This window comes from Lathamus discolor, chromosome 10 (assembly GCF_037157495.1).
Source record: "Lathamus discolor isolate bLatDis1 chromosome 10, bLatDis1.hap1, whole genome shotgun sequence".
Taxonomy (NCBI): domain Eukaryota; kingdom Metazoa; phylum Chordata; class Aves; order Psittaciformes; family Psittacidae; genus Lathamus; species Lathamus discolor.
In genome coordinates, this window is record NC_088893.1 from 14,278,765 (window position 1) to 14,298,582 (window position 19,818).

The following is a 19,818-nucleotide window of genomic DNA, read 5'->3' on the forward strand; positions in this document are numbered from 1 at the left end:
CTATTGTTTCTCTCAAACAAATTAAGAAATAAATGGCTGTTGACACTTCCAGATGATGATTCATCTGTCCGAGAGCTGCAATAATGCAAAGCAACCCAGCTGCCTCTCAGGTATGCTGCAGACCACACACATCTATCTTCACTCCCCTATCACTTCGCTCGCCAACTCCTCTACCTTCTTTGTCATCACACCCGAAATTCCTTACTCTCAAGCTTAAAAACAGATGAAAACCATATGAAAGTAACATCTGTCAAAAACACACCAGTGCATGCAGCAGTCAGGTTTCCATACTTACTCTGTCATTAGCAAAGATTCTCCACGTATGAGAAGCACAGATGAAAGAGGCTGATGGACTGGCACTAACATCTCCACCTACAGAGACCAGGGCAGAACAAGAGCACAACACTAACAGAACCTTGAGGGCAGCTCAGCAAAGCCCAGTACATTTAACCCCAGCACAGGTCAGTACACAAGAAATGCTAGCAAGAGGAATGTAGTCTCCTTGCCAGGGAAAGCCAGGTTCTTGAAGAGTTATTAAAGCGCTGGAGGTCTGGCCTTTAAGACAGAGGTTTAGACAACCCTCAAGTGAAAGGCCATCATAAGATACAGCAGAGTGTATCTGGTACTTTATCTTGTCAGGGTAACCTCTCGATAGAAGAATTAATAGCAGATTTTTATTGAGCGATTATCCTTTTCATCTTTTGCTCTTCACTGGAGTTTATGATGACTATTTACTGATGTCTTTGGGGAAGAAGCTGACATTTACTGTTCATACTATGCCTCTCTGATCTCAAATGTGGCCTCTACTATGTCTAGGTCCAACAGTGATTCTATAATTTTAGAAGATAGATGCTGTAACAGATCTGTGGGTCTAGCATTTGAAACAGAAGCACAGCATTGCACCTTGCAATGTGTCCTCATTCTTGTTGCTGCTCACCAGTTCTGTGGCACAGCAGTGACAACCATCAGCTTGGACAGTGTTTTTATCCCTCACCCAAATTATTCATGAGAAACAACCACAGCAGTCCAAATCCAAGAACGTGCCCTTTTCAAACACGTAACATGCAAAGTGAAAGTTTTCCTGGAGTCTCTTCTCCTTCATGCAGCTCAGTTTGATGAATTATCAATTCTCAGCTATTGGACTGAAGTGTTAGGCTTGGGGTTTTTATTTTTGAATTAATACAATGGATAAATTAAACCCAGAGATTCATAACCAACAGCCTTTCAAGTCAAGATCACGTGTTTAGAACCTAACAGCCTCCTGAATCATAGAATCAACCAGGTTGGAAAAGACCTTTAAGATCATCAAGTCCAACCATTACCCCAGGACTGCCAAGACCACCACTAAAAGACTAAGGATCTATTTAAACCTAAAGAGGGATATGGAAGCCAACCCCAGTGTAGTTAAGGAAGAACACTGACTACTGGTAAAGGAGCAGCAGCCAGCAGGAAACAGTACACTGTAAATACAGAACTGGCAGCGAAGGAAAAGTGTTCATCCTAACCAGTAATTGTCCCAATAAGCAGAGATCAACTGAGCAAGCAGGAAAAACACTTGTTTAAACCAAAAAGTTCTAGTAGCACTCTCTTTGCCTGTGTGTCATTCTCTTCCCTTGACAATTTAGCTCACTGTCCAACACCGGTAGTCTTTTATAACCATCTATAAATAGATGCTGCACACAAATTAATCTCAGCTACTTCCTGATGAAAGATAGATGACTGACGGAAAAGAGCTTGCATCTTATCAGAGGCAGGTGGAACACAGCAAAAGCAAGCTGGATGAACAGCACGTGTACAGACTGACGAGGAGCAAGCATGGGGAGCCAGGAGAGCTTGCTCTCTTTTGCCTGGTCAGAAGAGCACATTTAGAGAGCAAGGAAAATAGATGCACAGGAAACCAGATTTCATTCCTCCCACTTCTCTCAAAAGAAACCTGCTTGTACAGTTCAGCTGTGATTAGAGCACGAGCTTGTCTAGTTTGCTTCTAGACTGAATAGCAATAAAGAAACCTTGTTAGGAGGGGGTTTGGGTTTTCCCCCCTCCCCAGCTTAGTCTGAAAATCCTCTAAATAAATACTTATTTCATATAACACTGATTTGCGCAAACCAGCATGTCTTGCTTGCAAACTAGAGATGTACTTTAGAACAAATACTATAGCTGTTGCGTGGCGCTTATTTGGAAGTCAGTATAGGTCAGAACACTGAATACTCACAAGCTTGTTTTCAAGCTCATTTTAGGAGCATCCTACATGCCAGATTTTTGGAGGTGTGTCCCTTAGCATTTGTGTAGAGAGCTCTTTCCCCCAGTTGAGTAATGTCAGTGGCACAACTCTTGAACTCTGCAGCTCAGAAAGCTGAATAGTCTTACTAATTTTAAAGGAGAAACTAGAGTTGCTGGATTCAGTCAAAACCCCTTGAAGTCACTGCACCCTTCTCAGCACAGGAGATCACCAGCTACTTCAGAGGACTTCCCATGTGATCTTTCTAGCTATGCAGTGTCTACATGATCGAGGCATTCATTCCTCCTCCACTTGATTGCCTTTTTCACCCTAGCAAGGGCACAAACTACAAGACAATGTCTAGCTTAATTATATCACATAGCATTTAAATGTCTGAGAAAAAAAATCCCTTGCCTTTCTGCTACAGAACAAGTAAATTCAGCAACTACATCTACACACTGCTGCTGCAATTATAAGTGGTTGTTTCATTTGTGGTGATGTGTTATGACACTGACTACACATCTTTACACATAGCACTTACATCCAATCCAAAGTGACTACTCCTGGCAATGCCGTACAAAATAAAGAGTGTAGGTGCAAGCTAGTCAGCAAGTGAGAGCAGTCAAAGCTTTGGATGTTGCAGATTTACTTTTCAGGAGCACAAAATTCAGGAGAAAAGTCAAATCATAGGCAGTCAAGGTGGAAACCTTTTATTATCAAGGCTTCTTTTACCATTTTCTGTGTCTAGAAAAATAATGCAGAATGTGAGGAGTGAGCTGTTCCCCACTTTGTATTTTATTCTAAGCTTCAAATGTTTAATCCTGGGGTTAAGTGTTAAGGGCTATACAGGTCCTTAGCAGAATATTAAAACCAGCTTCCCTGTTTATTCGCATTGCCCAAAATGTAGGATAGCCTATTCCATCAGCAGCTAAATCAGCACAAACTGAATATGGAACTTGAGTTTTACCTGAGCTGTGCTGTTGGCAAGTAAAAAGCTTAAGTTATTATACACATATTTGCAGGGGAATTGATTTCTTAGGTAGGTAAGCACAGGTAGGTAGGCATGGTGAAGTTACGTACAAATGGTCATACCTCTGTCGCTGAAGTCATCCACCAGCACTATCTCTGCTATCAGCTCAGGCGGGGAGCGGTTTAGGACACTGTGCACTGTCCGGAGGAGGGAAGACCATCCTTCATTGTGGAATGGTATTATCACACTGGTGTTCGGGAGCTTCTCCAGGTACAGCTTATTCTTGCAGCTGGACATAAACAGAGGAAGTCAAAAGGCAGTGCCAAAACCCACCAACACTTCCATATGAATTACCATCAAGTAACTTAGTGCATTCTTTACTCCCCAGATTGATGCAAAATGCTTGGGGAAAAAAAACAACCCCACCAACTTTCAAGCCAGTAGTGCCCTGATCTAGTCTACCAGGAAAGAAAATAGAGAATTTCATATGGAGCGGGGACTGTTAACGGCCAGTGACGCTCAGCAACACAGAAAGTTACACTGATCTATCAGGTGCTGAAGCTGCTTTTAAAAGAAGCTCCAGTTATTGCTTAAGATACAGAAGTCTCTAAAATATTTGTTTCACTGTCCTTATGCCTCAAAAATCACTAGGAAAAGGAATTTCTATAAAGTTGTTTCAGAAGTCAAATGCATTCCATGAAGGCATTATCAGTACATTGGTTTAGCTCATTATTCCCATCTTTTTGGGAAGCAAAGTCCTCTAATCACATATGTAACTGTCATCCAATTTTAATAGTCTTTTTTAAAGAGAACCTGCAGGAAGTAAAGACTTTGTATGACAGCACCTTTCCTGATCAGTCCCAGAGTTCAAGACAGTGTTCACAACACACTGAAGAGATAGGATAATCGCACACTAAGAATTGCTCAATACAGGAACCCACCTCACTCAGTAACAGATCTACCTCCAGCCTCTACCAAAGGCTTCCTTTGTCACGAGATACAATTATTCAGTTCAATTTTCCTAAGCAATCAATCTTGCCTTCCCATTTTTCAGCATGTCTTGTCTGACACACAGGATCAGTTCTACAGACCGAAGTGGAGAAGGCGGACTCTGGACATAAAGCACAGTAGAACTTAAATAAAGCTGGAGAGTTGTCTGCAGAGAGCCCATACGAAACCCTTGAATTTGGGGGTATTTCCCCACAGCATTAATCTTCATTTTGAAGTAACATTCCCTTGCTTTATGGGGGTGTTTTCAAGGCAGCTTCATGAAGAAAGCTCAAACTGCAGCAGGAAGTGCATTGTTTATTTTCCCTGCATGTGCGGCCCTAAGTGGAGTTTGAACCTTGTTAAACAGGTAACATCTAAAGCCATAGAGCAAACATACTGCTCTCCGTGCCCTGCCCCAACACTGCACCTCTTGCATTAGCACTGTAGAAGCACTGATTTGCAGGCTTTCCCATGCCAGGCGCTCAGCAAGGCTTTCACTGTGTGCACAGCAGTACTGAAATCACAGCATAGCACAGCATGCACACAGTGATTCCCCCCCCGGCTCCCTGGAAAGGCAGATGAGAAGGAAAGCAGCTCTGGCAATGCAGCTTTTCCCAGGTACTTTTCTCAGGGAATGGGGAAGGATGCACCTATGTTATACAAATAAATATGTGCTTACAGGAAGTTACTCTGGTGTCTGTGTGAAAGGACAGTAGCTTATTCTGTGTCTAATGAATTGCTTTGGGGTGCTGCCAAGCGCTTGCAGACTATGGCTGCAATGCACAGATGCAAGATGCAAAATGAAGCTGCATGGACTGCTGTCATCCAACCCTTGGCATTGCAATCTTAGCCTTCTTTCCAGGACAGCTACTACCTATACTTCTGTTCCAATATGAAACAATAGCCCTCAAATATCTCCTAACTCTTCTTGAACTGGAATTCTCATTTTCTGACTAACTTTAACAACTAGGAAACTTCAGCTATGAAGTTTATCCATTAAGCATGAAGAGAAATTGTTTCCCTCCAGCTACCACATCTACAATTGCTTTACAAGACCTGCAAAATTAGTATTTAATATTAAAAACCCCAGAAGCACTTAAAGAAAATGTTAGCAGACATAACTGTTGAAACAAACATATATGTGTACCAGGGAGATCCAGTACATGCCCTTCCCCAGGCGTGATTCCCAGGATTAGCAGAAAGCAAAGGTGACGCTATTTGGCATATAAAGGGTCCACACTAACCATCTATGATGAGAGAAAACACATTGGCTTCCTTTTTGTTCTCCCCCATCCATGTCAGCTGTTGGGGAGAATCCCAACTGTGTTCCCAAAGCATAGGACAGGACAGATGCTGCTGTTTCCCTGACATCACCTTCTGCTTACACACCCTGCTGTCTGCAGGCACATCTCCAGAAGAGAAAGTGTATTATCTCTTACCATACATAAAAGTCTAGGTAAAGTAAGTCCTCTAAAACACAGCTCTCTTCCTTCTAGAATGCTCCTTATGGACTTTGTCTCAGCCTAACTTCATTATAAATTACCCTCATCAACCTCCCAGATAACACAAACCACACCATTTCAAGTGTATGTTATTTAATGGGCCTGGGCAATGCACAACAGACCTTTTCAGTCATGAATTCCTTTACAGCAAATCTCCATTACACGTAGCCCTACTCCCTGCCCAGCTAATCCCAGCATCCGTTGTACACACGCTGTTTATGCTCTCCTTGAGACTTCCACAATTATAACTCACTACACTGGGGGAAAGAATGTGTCAAGCAACAAGCAAACCAGCTGCAGCAGCACCATTAATCACAGCTTAAGTCTTTGGTGCCCCAGACACTTTACTTATTAATTTTAACTGGGGACTGGAGTCAGAAGTTTCATGTTTTAAAAGACTTTAAATAGCAGAATTAGCAACGAGGAGTCAGCAACTTTGGGAAACAATGGGGAATATGTGTGAGGCAATATATTACATCCTCAGATGAGGAAATACTGGCAGCGTCTGATGTTTAAATTCTCAGAGCCCATGGCAGCTCCTATAAATGGAGGCCAGGTATAAGTTAGGTTAGCAAACTCAAACTGTATTTCCTACAGCATGGGCTGATCAACAAGAATCTTCAGTCACCTGATTTATCTCTATGTTTGAATATTTCAGCTGCATGCCTAAAATATTTATGGAGCTATACTCACTACTCTGGTTTATGAGCATATACTGAGAAAGGGTGTCAAGCCAGTGTATTTGATTAGTTTGCTGTGGCAGCTGAAGAGGTAATCTCTCAAATGTGCAGTTAATAAATTATAAAACCTGACTTCTGGAAATCATATCTCACGAATAAAGGAGATGTTGAATTCAGATTCACTAAATTGCGATAAAAGGGGCTTCACACAAAACAAGCCTCCATTCAAATGTCTAACAACGCTTTCAGATTAACAACTGCACAAACAGTATTTAAAAGCCTCTCAGCTTTGTATGAAGAGGGTTAAGTCCCAACTGAAGCACTTTTGATAATGAAAATCTCCCTCTGGCTTGCACAAAATCCAGTTTGACACCATCCAAAAGGATAATGTCCTAAAATAGATGAACTCAAAAGGTAGCATTCAACTGGAACCAGTTTCTCCTTGTAAACCCTGATGAGGTTTTTACGAGGAAGATGTCTAAGAAACTGACCCACAACTCAGAAGGCTTTCTGATAAAACTCTTCATACATAATTGAGTACTCAAATCTTGAGTCTCCTTTATTTCCCGTTGCAACTACTATACACTGCCCTTTATTAAGGAGACAGCAGGACTCAGCTGTGAAAGGACTGTATTTGATGAACAAAGGGTACAAGAGGCCGTCATAAAAAAAGAGCGCACTTCTGCAGATATGGCAATTTAGGGCTTGTAAACTTTCATCCATAGACATGTGAACTATATACTCACTTTGGATGTCTGATGTCTGGAAGGGAACGATTCAGAGAAATTTTATCACTCACAAAGATATTAAAGCCATTTTCCCTGTATGCCTGGTCCACTTGCTCTGCATCAGTCATTGGGTAAGGTTTTCCCTGTTCTCCATTTCCTATAGACAGAAAGGAAACAGGCATCGTTACTACTAATTGGTGCTTAACTGGCCAGAAATTAATCCATATATCAGAAGAAAAGCAGTCATAGCCCTTGGAGAATTCCTCAATTAGTTTTGAGCTCTGTGTCATACTTAGCACTGGGGCAACCGTGCCAACCTAACCATTTTGTTTGATAAGCAGTTTTGCTACAAACCACTCAGCTGTGCAAATCATGGAAGCTAAAAGTCTTCCCTCTAACATCAGAAACAGATGAAGGGGCTATGGCAACACTGTGGAGAATCTATAGAATGCTTTTTGCTTCACTGCAGAAAGAATGCATATGGTTTAAATACCTCATCACTATTGCTTTCTTCAGCACAGATGGATATGTATATTTAACAACCTGAGCTCCTGCACAGGGGAGGTGCAGACACTGCAGACACACCAGTGTAATGCTGTGACATTCAAAATAGGTCTTTTATGCAATGTGAGACAAAACCCAGAAATACAGAGTAAAACCTGCATAAGTTATAATTTAGAACATTTTTCTTACTCCTCTTCTTCCTTTCTGCATCTCCCATGCTTGGGAAAGGTGCAGACACACATTTTTTGATAGGTTTTTAAAAAATCATGTTGCACTTATCCTAAAAATAGCAAAATGTTACCAAGATATTTTCACCTCAAAATGGTTATTGTGGAGTTTGGGAAACAGGCTTTAACTGGGATTAACACACAATAGCTGTTGCATCATGTCAAGAACATCTTGACCCTGAGGTTGACTATGCTGTTCTGCACTCAACCTACCAAATAAAACCAAACTAATTAACAGCGTGCATTAAAACATTCTTAACAGGAGTCTTACCTACACGCTCAGAGTCCCTCCTTATAGCTTCTTTGTTATGCCAGTCCTTTTTCCTTTGACCATCACCAAAGTAAGGGTCTTTCTTTTGCCTCACGTATGATACCTTTTAAACAAAAGATTGGATGTATTACATACACAACATGTGAAACGTTTCCTTAACAGCCTCCCCTTCCTGTAAGAGGAGATTAAACATCTTCCTTAGGGTAAAACCATCACAAATAAGTAGTTTTTAACCTGAAAGGAGTGAGGAAGGAAGCAAGTTTTCTTGCCTTAGAACAGTACTTTATCTATAGCTGTCAAGTGATGCTTTCTTCACAGCACCATCACGTATGCGGACCAGTATTCTTAATCAGTGAATCTATTAAAACCTCCCATTTTCATTTTGGAAACATCCAGTACATCTTACATCCTTTTTAATTAACAAAAAAGCTGTAATGGGAGACCTACTGCTGGAATCATTATTAATGAGCACACTCCTATACCTGAATAAAATCAAAATAAGATTTAGAAGGTCATTTATTAAGACTCTTGCTGCTCAACTTAAAAGCAAATTCTACACAAGGCAGGAGCCTCCACTGAACACCACTAAAGCTCCTCTTTTTGTGATGTTGTTCCTGGAATTCAAAGGCAACAGGTGCTTTGGAAACACGTTAGCAAATGAAAGATGGAGTAAATTCAGGATCAAAGAGACTAGTGTGGAACAAAAACCATGACACATTTCAAATACAGACACCCCCCAAATCCAAGGGCATATATATATACATATATATATACACACACACAAACACACTTATGTGTATATATATATATATATATATATAGTGTATCTAAGTAAGTTTTAGAGTCAAGAAGATAACACCTCCAAAAACGAGTTTTCAATTATGTTGTAATATGCTGGCAGAGTACAAACAGAAGCCATTTGTAGTATCATTACTGCAGATGTAGCTACACAAAGAATGCTGCGGTTTTCCCCTTTTAATTCCTTGTGACCTGCAGAGAAAACTCCACAGGCTAGAACTTCCTAGAAAGAAAAAGCAGCTTTCTTCCTTGGAGGGCAAGAGTTTTAGAGTCTCATTAATGGGTCAATCAAACCAAACCACCACCAAAAAGCAATGGTTGGCATAGTAACCTTTGCAGGGCTATCAGGAATCTCAGCATCTGGGACACAGCCGTTATTTGCCTGACTAGTTAAATTACAAACTCTTAGCTTTCATGCCTAGATTTGACTTGGAAAAATAGGAGATTTGGACATTTTACTTGTTATTCCAAGGCACCAGTTTACCTCACTGCACGCTGACAGACAAGCTCTGGTGAACCTTCCTGCAAAGGCTTTGCAGATTATCCCCAGCGCATCACCCCTATTCTACAACAGTCAGTGGGAAGGAAGCCCTGTGTTTGATCTTACGAAATTATCATTGAAGACAGGTTTCAGCTAAAATGTCAAAGTGAACTACAGTGGCAGAACACAGGTACACGTTCTGCTTTGTCTAGTTCCTTAGCAAAGGAACTGCATGATACCCTTGAGCTGTGCTGGTTGTATTACCATGCCTAAGGGTAATAAACCAGTGGTCTAGTAGCAAGAGAGCTCAATCTGACTAATATCTGGCTTCTGAACCATTAGAACTTTTATTCGATTTACAATCTCTTACATGGGAAAAAACCCAATTAGATGCTTCAATCACAGATCATACCATGATTTACGCTTGGCTTCTGAACATTTTGCAGATGGTGACATACCTGGCAGAAGTCAGGTTTCATCCATGAAACCAGACACTCAGTTACACACATCACTTAAGTAACACCAATATTCAGAGCATTCCCCTTCCTGCTCCCGGCTATTCCATTTTATTTTCACTGAAGGAGAGCTGATGGGCACCCGGGATGGACAAGAAGTCAGTTACACAGAATCATAGAATGATTATAGCTAGCACATGATGTGAACAAGTACTGAGGAGCTTCCGCTTGTGCCACATGGAGCTAACAAGGATATTATGATGCAGGGAGACAGGACTAAAGGAACTCTTGGGGCAGCACAGGAAGAGCAGGACCACACTATGGGATGTGGTTAACAGTGGCAAAAACCAGACAACTGCCACAAAGGGTGGTTAGCAGGAAAGGCCAGAAGAAAAGCGACCACTTTAAGAGAAATCCCAGTAGAGGTAGATTTAGATTGTGTTCTCAATTTCTAATTATTTACCCCATGACTCCTCAATTTTCTTCATCTTTATTAGCTTTTATTTTCCTCTGATGAAATTAGATGAATCAAAAGCAATAGCTCATTTCTATGTTGTTAATTACTGCCCCTTTAGTACATGAACTCTATTCTTCTAAATCTCTATTTCTGTTACAGCACAGAATGGCAGTGTACCTTCCTGAATGTCATTCTGCACCTCTATCAGGACATAAACTGAAGATCACCACCTGCAACCCAGTGTCTTCAGGTCACCTCTGACTGCATGTGCTGAAGGACTTGCATTTGGCAAGGTAAAGAGGTTTCATGAGAGGCACTACAAAAGCCTCACTGATTCCCATTACACAGGAGAAGGTAAGTGCAGCCCCAGAGCAGCAGTGCTGTGATGAAAACCATCTCTTTCTGGAAGGGTTCACTTGAATTCACCAAATATAAATATCAAACTAAAATGCTTAGCCTGCTTTGTGGTTTTGTAACCGTCCCATTAAACACCAATGGTCTTATGTGAATTTCTACCGGCTCATAATGTAAGAGTACTGCTAAACATCGTGATGAATGTGTGAGGCCAGGAACCAGACGGGAGGACAAACTGAACACAACAGACAACAGCACCTAGGAGAAAACCTAAGCATTTTGCTCAGTCCTTGGGTCAATCTGAAGCTGACATCAGCAACATGACCACAGAGCACCTTGAAAACCAGCCACGGTATATGCCAAAACCAGACAGAAACCTGGTGTTTGCTCACTGCCGGAGGCTGCTGCTGCTCTGACTCAGTGGGTGTGAGCAGAGGTGCTCGAGATGCTTCCTTGGGGTGTGGTGACAGAGCACAGTGAGGGCAAAGGGCAGGAAACCCAACTCCAGCATCTATCCATGGCTCTGTCTGACCTAATGCTCAGGCGAGTGAATTCATGCGAACTACATGTGACTTTGGTAGCTGACGTGAGCAGGTCTGGCTGAGAGCTGCGTGACAGGCAGCAGAAGCAGCAGCAGCTTGGTTATTTTTTGTGTAAAATAGATCCAACTTTCAGCACCAGGAAGCAGGCGCCTGTGCTACAACCGTCCACACATCAACTGGTCTGGCCACCACAGCGGGTTCTAGTTTTCCTGATGGAATTCCAACCTCCCCATCATCCCCACTGAATAACCCACAGAGCACGCAACCTTTCCATGAGATTTTTGCCTCTGTTTCTCAATATCCCTGCTTTTCAGGCCTGTTTCACCACACAGCTTCCTCTGTAGGATACTCCCCTGCCAGGGAAAGTCCTGGAAAGCTCTTGCAGACCAGAGCACCTCCTTGCCAAGAGAGCTTTGCCAACTTTGAGCACTAGGCTTGTGCACAAGTGTCATACTGGGCATGGGAACAGCTGGCAGGTTTGAATCCTCAGTATTTTAAGTGTCTTTTGTCTCCTATTTACAGCACTCTAGAGTGAAAGAGCACACCAGGAAGAGTTTACAATGCCGTTATCCCTTCTGCTGCTAGCTGTGATTCAACACATGCAAACCCCTTACTGGCAGTTACTCCAGAAATCCCACCCACCACTGAAGAGGAAAGCGTTGTAAGAGTGTCTAGGAACAGATCTAAAAGGAGAAATGCACAGTGTGACTGAGCCTTGCAACACCTACTGTGCACATGGTAACCCAGCACCCTGTGCCAAGCCCCATGAAGCCAGGGGTTAAATCGAATGGCAGGTGACTTGTAACCTGCATGATAGAAACTGGTGAGGCTTTTGCTGCACATCAGCAACATGTATTTAAATACCTCCAGAGCAAGCAACAACCACACACAAGCCATCTAGCTACTGCAATATTGAAAGCGAGCAATAGCACACCATCATCCACTGCTGTTAGAAAAGAAAAAAATCACAGACTGCCACTGTGTTACGTACAGAGCCCAAATGACACAGGCAGACAGCAGAAAGTCTCGTAAATAGTTATATTACTTCTCTCAGTCCCAAATAAATTTACACACAAAACCATCTCTGCGCTGGGCTAAGCTAAACCCTGTACAGGTTATACATGTCAAGAGAAAAACTTGAGTAATCTGTAAGCTTTAAGCAAGAGTGGAAACTATGGAGTGCATGCATCAGTTATCCAGATCATTCCCAACTGTAGTGTCTGGAGACACATGGAATAAGAGTTATCAATCCTTAAGTCCCGAGGAACAGGCTCTGTAGAGCATTCAGTCTTGGAGACTTACAAGGACCAAGTTTTCTTCATGTGGGCACCAGCAAAGTAAGGACTACACAGGGTGACTCACTGGGTAGGGTTTCTCTGCCTGCAGTGCCCATGATGATGCTACTGCCCTGTACAACTAAAGCCAAACAAGATCCACACAAGATAAACATGTTAATCTCTATTGGATCAAGACACCTCTCTAAGTGGCTTTTAAAATCTTGAAGTTACACACAGCTACAGATGGTCATGACAGACGTGCTGCATTGTGGAGCTTTTTTAGTCTTGGGCAGACAAGTTACATTCGTCAATCCAATTCAGAAATGCTTCGTTACATTTAATTCAACTTGAGCAAATGTTAAGGGGTTGGAGGATTTCTGACTGTATCCCTTGCAAGCAAACACATAACACTTACACTGGTTTTGCAGGTCGCTATTAAAACACCGTATCTGAAAAGTCTGCTGTGAGTCACTGACAAGTTCTGTCAACAGTGCCTCAACATTAGATTGACTTTCAGGGCCAAAAAACGAGTATCAGTGTCTCTGCGTCAGTGACCTTGCCAGAACCCACTATTCACATAGCCCCAAAGGGAAGGTACAGCTGCAGCAGACTGATTAGCATCCTATTTCTTGTTAAAAACCACACTTTCAAGACCAACTTAATTTCAGCAGACTACCAAAACCAGCCAGCATGAATGATAAAACATTGTCTTCCCCATTCTTGACTGCAATCTTTATGCTCAAGTTATCACCATTAGAGGAGCAGCGTGCAAAGTTGTGGGCAACATGCCACCCTGGGCTCATCTATGTGCTCAGAAGTCTTGCTCATTGTGAAAATGGGCAGGCTGTTGACATTGATGTTATTTTGGAAGCTTTACTTCCCCCTCCTCTTTCCTTTTTTTCCTCTTCGTAGAGGACGTCTGAGCTCCAGAAATCCAGACACAGCAAACAGGGACCAGAATGTTGCTTTCTTTAGTGGTTTCCTTCGGGGATGCTGCATGGAATTTGACTCAATTATGCAAATTACAAAACTTGATGATACCCTTCAACAGACGCTCTAGACTGTGATATCTAAGCAATCTGCAAAACACAGCGAGTTTCCTAGGACTGAGTTTTGCTTTAACTATTAAACAAGCATCTCATTTGCAGGGAGCTGCATCTTCTGTGTAATGCTTTATCTCTTATCGATTTTCAGTTTTACCTTTATTTCTCATTAATTCTAATTGCATAGAAGGAAGCATAACGTTTTTGTCCAAAGCCACCAGCATATCCCCCCCATTATTTGCATTTTAACAGTGGAACACAGTGACCATTGTTTGAACATTTAAGTTATCAATGCTGCATGATTAGGGTAAATTGGCATTATGGATTTGGATTTCTGTCCCTATAAAACAGTTCAGCAAGGCTACTGCCTTTGCAATTACCTGCTCTGCTCTACCTCAGCTTCACATTTTGCAAGAAAAGGTTGAAAAACGTTGTTGAAAAGGTCAGTAGTAAACAGCAATGCTAAAAGCAGATTCCAAAGCATGAAGGGTTCATTATGATCATGTAGTCAAGCTATATAAGTGCACAAGCCATTGAATTTTATCCATCAACTCCTACGGCAAGCTCATAAGTTCTATTTCAGCTCAAGCACATTTTCTTTTCCTTAAGAATAGGAAGTTGTTTACCTCTAAGGAGCGATTACTTCTCCAGCAATATCTTAAGCTAATCTCCTGCCTGCTTCCATCCTTCATTTTTTAAAAACTGGAAATGACTTAAAGCAGAAAGGCACATTAAGCAATACATTGAGACTGGATTTAGACAGATTGCTGTAAACAAGCCCCTTCTGTTGTCTACCACGCTGTTAACACGCCGCCAAAGCAATGGATCAGCGCTCAAACGCCAAATGCACAAAAATGGAGTTTTAATTTTTCTGTTTAATCACTATTCAGTGTGCCTGGCTCCTGCCAGAGTAAAAGCAGGGCGGATGGAGACATGAGCCACAAGTTTCTACTCACAGGGGGAAAACCACTTGAAGCGTATGCACTTTTCGTAAGACTGCACAGATCTCAAACCCCATTCAAACGTTTTGCCGATTTGTTATTTTCTTTAAAGCCAAGGAGCTATGATCTTTGGAGACAGTATTAAAGGGGCATCCATTCCATCCCAGGTCTCCTCATTTACCCCAGCATCTCACTAAGTGTATCTTGCTTTTATGTCCTACAACAAGATGCTGAAGATGATAAAACATTCCAGAAAAACAACAGTTAAAGGGAGAGCAAATACAAACCATTCTGCTATTAAAGGAAGTTGTAACCTGAGGGAGACTCAGTAAAGACTCAAGAGTGTGAACCTTGGGTACAACCCAGTTGTCGCGATCTGTGTCATGGCAAAGCAGAAAGAAACAACATCTATAGGTAGATCTTCTGCCTTCCAAAACCTAAAGTACTGGAGGCGTTTCAGAAAGCAGGAAACATGGAAGAATCCTCCTCTCATCAGCAAGAAACCCATTTTTTTTTGATCATTGAACCATCCACACTAAATGTAGGTAACCCTTTCATAAATAAATAGATCTCAAGTCTTATTGTACCATTAAGAAATGAAATTCCCTTTTGGTCTGTCAGATCTATTAGCATGTGTTGAACAACAAACTGGTGCCAACACCTGTGCAGCACAACCGGCTTCCATCCTTCCCCTGTACTGGCATGGAAACAGCTGAGACTTTCAGGTGATCTAATGCAAAACAAAAATATCCCTAACATCAGCTGAAGGCATTTGTCCTGGGTCAGGAAGCTGCTCATAGCCCTGGTCAAAGCTCTTCATTTACTGGAACAGGAGATAGCACACCACTAGAAAAAGCAAGTGCTAAAAGCCCGTCGTGCAATCTACCCAAATGTTTTCTAAAGGTTAACTTTCAAAGCTATTTCAGTCCATCAAAAATTTAAAAGCTACATTAACATAATCCATACCTTCAATATTTCAAGACCTACTAAAAGGTAATGCAGGACTAAATGGCATCACATCATGTGGAATAATTAAGTGCTTTCAAAGACAAAAAGCCCAGTGTATCTTATAGCCGTGTTGTGACTCAGATCGAAGCAACAGGCTCGAACCAAACCTAAAAGTTTCCTGCACCATGCTACCATTTGGCTGTGATGCTCCCCTCTCCCACCTGAAGCACCAATGACATTGAACCCACATGGATGGATTTGTGCTTTTCTTTGAGAAAGCTGTACTTTGGAGGATGGAAATAACCTGCCTGCTTCCTTCAGAACACAGAGCCACAAGCACTGTGAGCACTCCTGGGTCAGTCCTTACCCTCTCAGCCACATAAAGCTGGACCAGAACCAGTTGAACTGATCAGTGCACACAGACACGAAGCAGAGCCTTTCCTGCAGAATGCTCAGGGACAAACACTTGGTAGCTGCTTGTAGAGCTGTTAAAGAAGTATGTTCCTTGCAGAACACCAGGCATACAGCTCCTTGGTGGACAGGACAGCCCACTACTTGAGCATCACCCAATTTTAGCTGAGATCACACATTTAGTACAGAAAGTTTTTTGTATCAAGTGCTAGAGCAGTACTTAATTGAACTGAAACTCCCCCCCCCCCCTTTAATAAAACTTAAGTGAAAGAATTTAGTCATAATTGCTACAAATCCCTTAGCACAAATGAGACGTTAGCAGAAGGTCCTGGTACATCAGCTGATGAAAGCCTAAAGACACCAACTAAGGACAGCAATATGACATCCAGGATCATCTCTGTCAAACACCTTACACTCTGTTCTTCACCTGCCTTCAGAAATAATATTACAGTTTTGCAATGTGTGCTGTTGTAAACTTGCTGTTGGACTAATTCAATCCCAGCCTTCAACGTGCCTTTCCAGTGAGTGCAGAGCACCAAGTTGGTGACTTCTTCCCCGGGTTTCAGCACACCTTGTGACAGCACAGCAATTTCAGTCTTAGACTTTCATTTGAGCAGTTAAAACCCCAGCTGGCCTAGTTTTGAGCTTCAGAACAGGGTTTGTTGCTTACATTTATTCCACAACAGCCTTATCTTTTCTGTTCAGTAAAGCATTTACAGCCCTTCCCATCTACAGAAGTGCTCCATTTCCCACATAGTAGCATGCCTCAGGAATCTGCTCAAAACTGTGGAATATGCTCCTGCAGGCATTTAGCTGCATCAGAAACCTCCTCACTTCCCCCCTCAAGCAATAAGCACATTTCTTTGACCTTGCTTTAAGATACAGCAACACATTATGAAATTCCCAAACAAGACATTACTGCCTGGGTTTGCCTTCAGTCAAGATGGGAGACAACCTGTTACTAACCCTGCCTGAGGGGTAAAGAGCCAGGAGGGGCTCCGACAGCAAATGCATGAAGTACGAAGATGTAGACAAAAGTAATCCCATTTAGAATGGCAGTTCAGAGATTAAAGACTTCCCACCCCTCCCCACCTTCCCTTTCTGCTTCACATGATTCCCAGAAACTGGAAACCAAGTGAGCTCTCCCAAGGAACCAACTTAGATTATCGTGTGTCCAATAGGGTTGGGGTTTGACCACAACTCCTGGCAGAAGCTGTGAGTATAAAACCCAGAGATGCAATTTGTTTTCCACAGCATTTAGTGCTATCTGAAGCTGTCTCAAATGCAACAAGACTTATATTCACAGAAAGAAGATTGAACAAGCTGGTTTGGGAGATCAGTTTGAGAAATGGACATTTGAGGCAGAACCTCTCAGATGTCTGCATATATCCAACGCTCCATTTTTAACACGAGGAAACGGCACGCAAGCTGTAGTGGTTTCCTATAAGGACACACTTTGGAGTAGCATTCCTGAAGTCTGATTTACCAATTAGATTTTCAGATTATGCTGCATATGGTGAATAATCTACATTAAGACTTGACAAAAATGCAGGATACAAAACCTATTAATTCCATCACCTCCATGAATTCCCTGTACTGGAGCTATAAACTCTTGATCAGACCACAGGAATGTTAAACCAATTCAATCAAGGACTGCTCATATCAACACAACTTGCAAATAATTTGAATACTAGCATAGAATCAAACCATGTATCATACTAGCAGAAATCTCACTAAAGATACACCCCAGTGAGCATCCTCAACACAGAAATACTACACAGTAGTGAAATTCACAGCTCTCCGACTAATACAGGATTACAACCAGGCTTGGCACTGCACGTACATGGACCTGGCAAGTGTGTGACTGCAAATTGGACTTCATTCAGTTTATTACAAAATTACAGCATTTGTAACTATTTGAATGATGGAAGAACTATGACAATTTGTGCCTTCCATAAAATGCAATCTACCTGCATGAGCATCAGGGCCTTGGGAAAAACTGGTGTAACTCCTGGTATAAACTGGTATTAAAGAGATGGGTGCTGATGCTCCACCACTCTTTGAAGCTAGGACAGGACAATACGACTTGAACAAGATAGTTCCTGCTAACTCCAGTAAAGCAAAGAGAATCACAAACACTTTATTTTCCACACTCTACATGCAGTACCTTCAGTGCCAACATTGCTCAATTGCCCTACAGGCACTGTGGAACCAACAGTACCTGGAACAATCACTGCAACAGCTTTGGTTTGGGAAAATAATTAAAACCACTGTTTTCAATTAAATATTTACTATTGCTTCAGGTGGTGCTCCAAACCCAGTTTGTTTCCTGTTTCACACTGTTAGCATTGGTCTCAGCACAGCTTTTTTTGGGCAGCAAAACAGCATTTTCCTGGTTTTCAGCAATGGAATACCACTATTTTCCTTTTAGCTATTTAAAGGATTTTAAAGTAAATTTTCTACCAGCCTCCTGGCAGACTTGATGCTTCTTGACAGCGTTATGTTAAACTGAAAACATCAGCACTAAAAAGCAACATTTAACACGCCTCTTCTTCCCAAGCAGTTATTTAACTGCTGCTCAGACAAGAAGTACATTGCACCCAGCAATAACAAATGCACAGATCTGCGCCAGGATAAATCACACTCAGAGTCAGACTTATGCTATCAGCCCAGTTACTCTGAGCCATGCTACCACTGGTTTCCCCTCATTAATGCTGTCAGTTCATTTGATGTCCTCATGCTTTCTTTGCATCTCCATATCCTCCTTATACAGCAGGCAGCACACAGAATTACTGCCCTTGATGGTAAGAAGTCCTGCTGCACACAGCAGGGCAGAGCAGTTGGGCTGTTGGGAGACTCTTTTACCATTACAGTGCTCCCATAAGCAGTCCTTCTCATTAGGAATCACGAGCTGCTCTTTGAAACCAGGCACAGCTGCATTATTCCAATGGGAATAAAAAGCCAAGCACAAAAATCCCAACTTCAGTCTTCAATCTCTGCTAAGAAACCAAGCCACGAGGGATGGTTTACAAAGGTGACTTGCAGAATGTGCACATCACACTATTAAGGAATAAAATCCCACCATGAACCATATGGGGAAGGTTCTCCTATACAAAATTCTGGGCACTTTAAAAATAAATGGTGTCTATGATAACAGATAGAGACTTCTCACCAGTTAAAAGCTGAAGTGCCAAGTACATGTACCCAGCAAGAGCATGTCTACCACCCTTTCGGCACTCCTCCCTCCACAAGAAAAGCATTGGCAGACTCCCTGCAGTATGTGTGTGTGTGTGTGTGTGTGTGCTGTCTGATCACACTTCCCAAGTTTAATACATCTCTCCTAAGCGAGCTGCTCAAGAGGTCTGGCTTCACCCCTTTGGAACATGGCATGAAACTGGGAATGTCAGGCATCTTTATGCCATCCCAGGGCTTTTAATTGCCCATGTCTCCACCCTGGGCTGACCCAAGGCCAGGAAAGGATCAAGCAATCCACATTGAAACGTTCAATCTAGATCCTATGTGGGTACATTGGTTCCTCCTAGAGATGCTCTGCTTTCTTGTAATGATCACCACTTGCAGTTGGCAAGAAGCTACTCTATTGCTCACAGTGCCAATGCAGCAAGAGGGCACGAAATGCCTGGTTAGGCACAGTAGAAACTGATAAAATAGAGTGGTTGGGCCTGGGAATAAACTGGTTGTAAGTTTCAGGGCATCTGTGGAAGACAGATGAAGTTTTCAATAGCTGAAAGATAAACATCTGGGGAATGAGGAAGAGCAGGGCTGGGGATGCAGATACTGAAAACCCGTACATGCCTAAAAGGTAACATCACTTTTGGGTGTCACTGTGAAAGCAACAAAGAGCTCCTAACTGCAGCAGTGTCAGGATTAAAACCTAAGAATCAAGCAGCTTCTTTCTGGGACAGGTAGCAAGTGGGCTGACAGGCAAGAAGAGGGATACCTCACTCAGTAATGCAAAACTGAGCAAACCGAGTCTTGTTATTGTTAACATCCAGACTGGATT

The 19,818-nt window shown here is 42.2% G+C and overlaps 1 protein-coding gene across 1 annotated transcript in view; it reads right to left on the bottom strand.

Moving 5' to 3' along the window:
* Positions 1-19,818, bottom strand: part of GALNT10 (polypeptide N-acetylgalactosaminyltransferase 10) — a 79,425-nt gene that overhangs the window by 31,905 nt on the left and 27,702 nt on the right. Inside the window, exons 2-4 of the mRNA XM_065690323.1 lie at positions 8,091-8,193; positions 7,107-7,245; positions 3,311-3,477 (exon numbers count right to left, since the gene is read on the bottom strand). Of these exons, the coding sequence (XP_065546395.1) occupies positions 3,311-3,477; positions 7,107-7,245; positions 8,091-8,193 (409 nt within the window). The remainder of the gene's footprint in view (positions 1-3,310; positions 3,478-7,106; positions 7,246-8,090; positions 8,194-19,818) is intronic.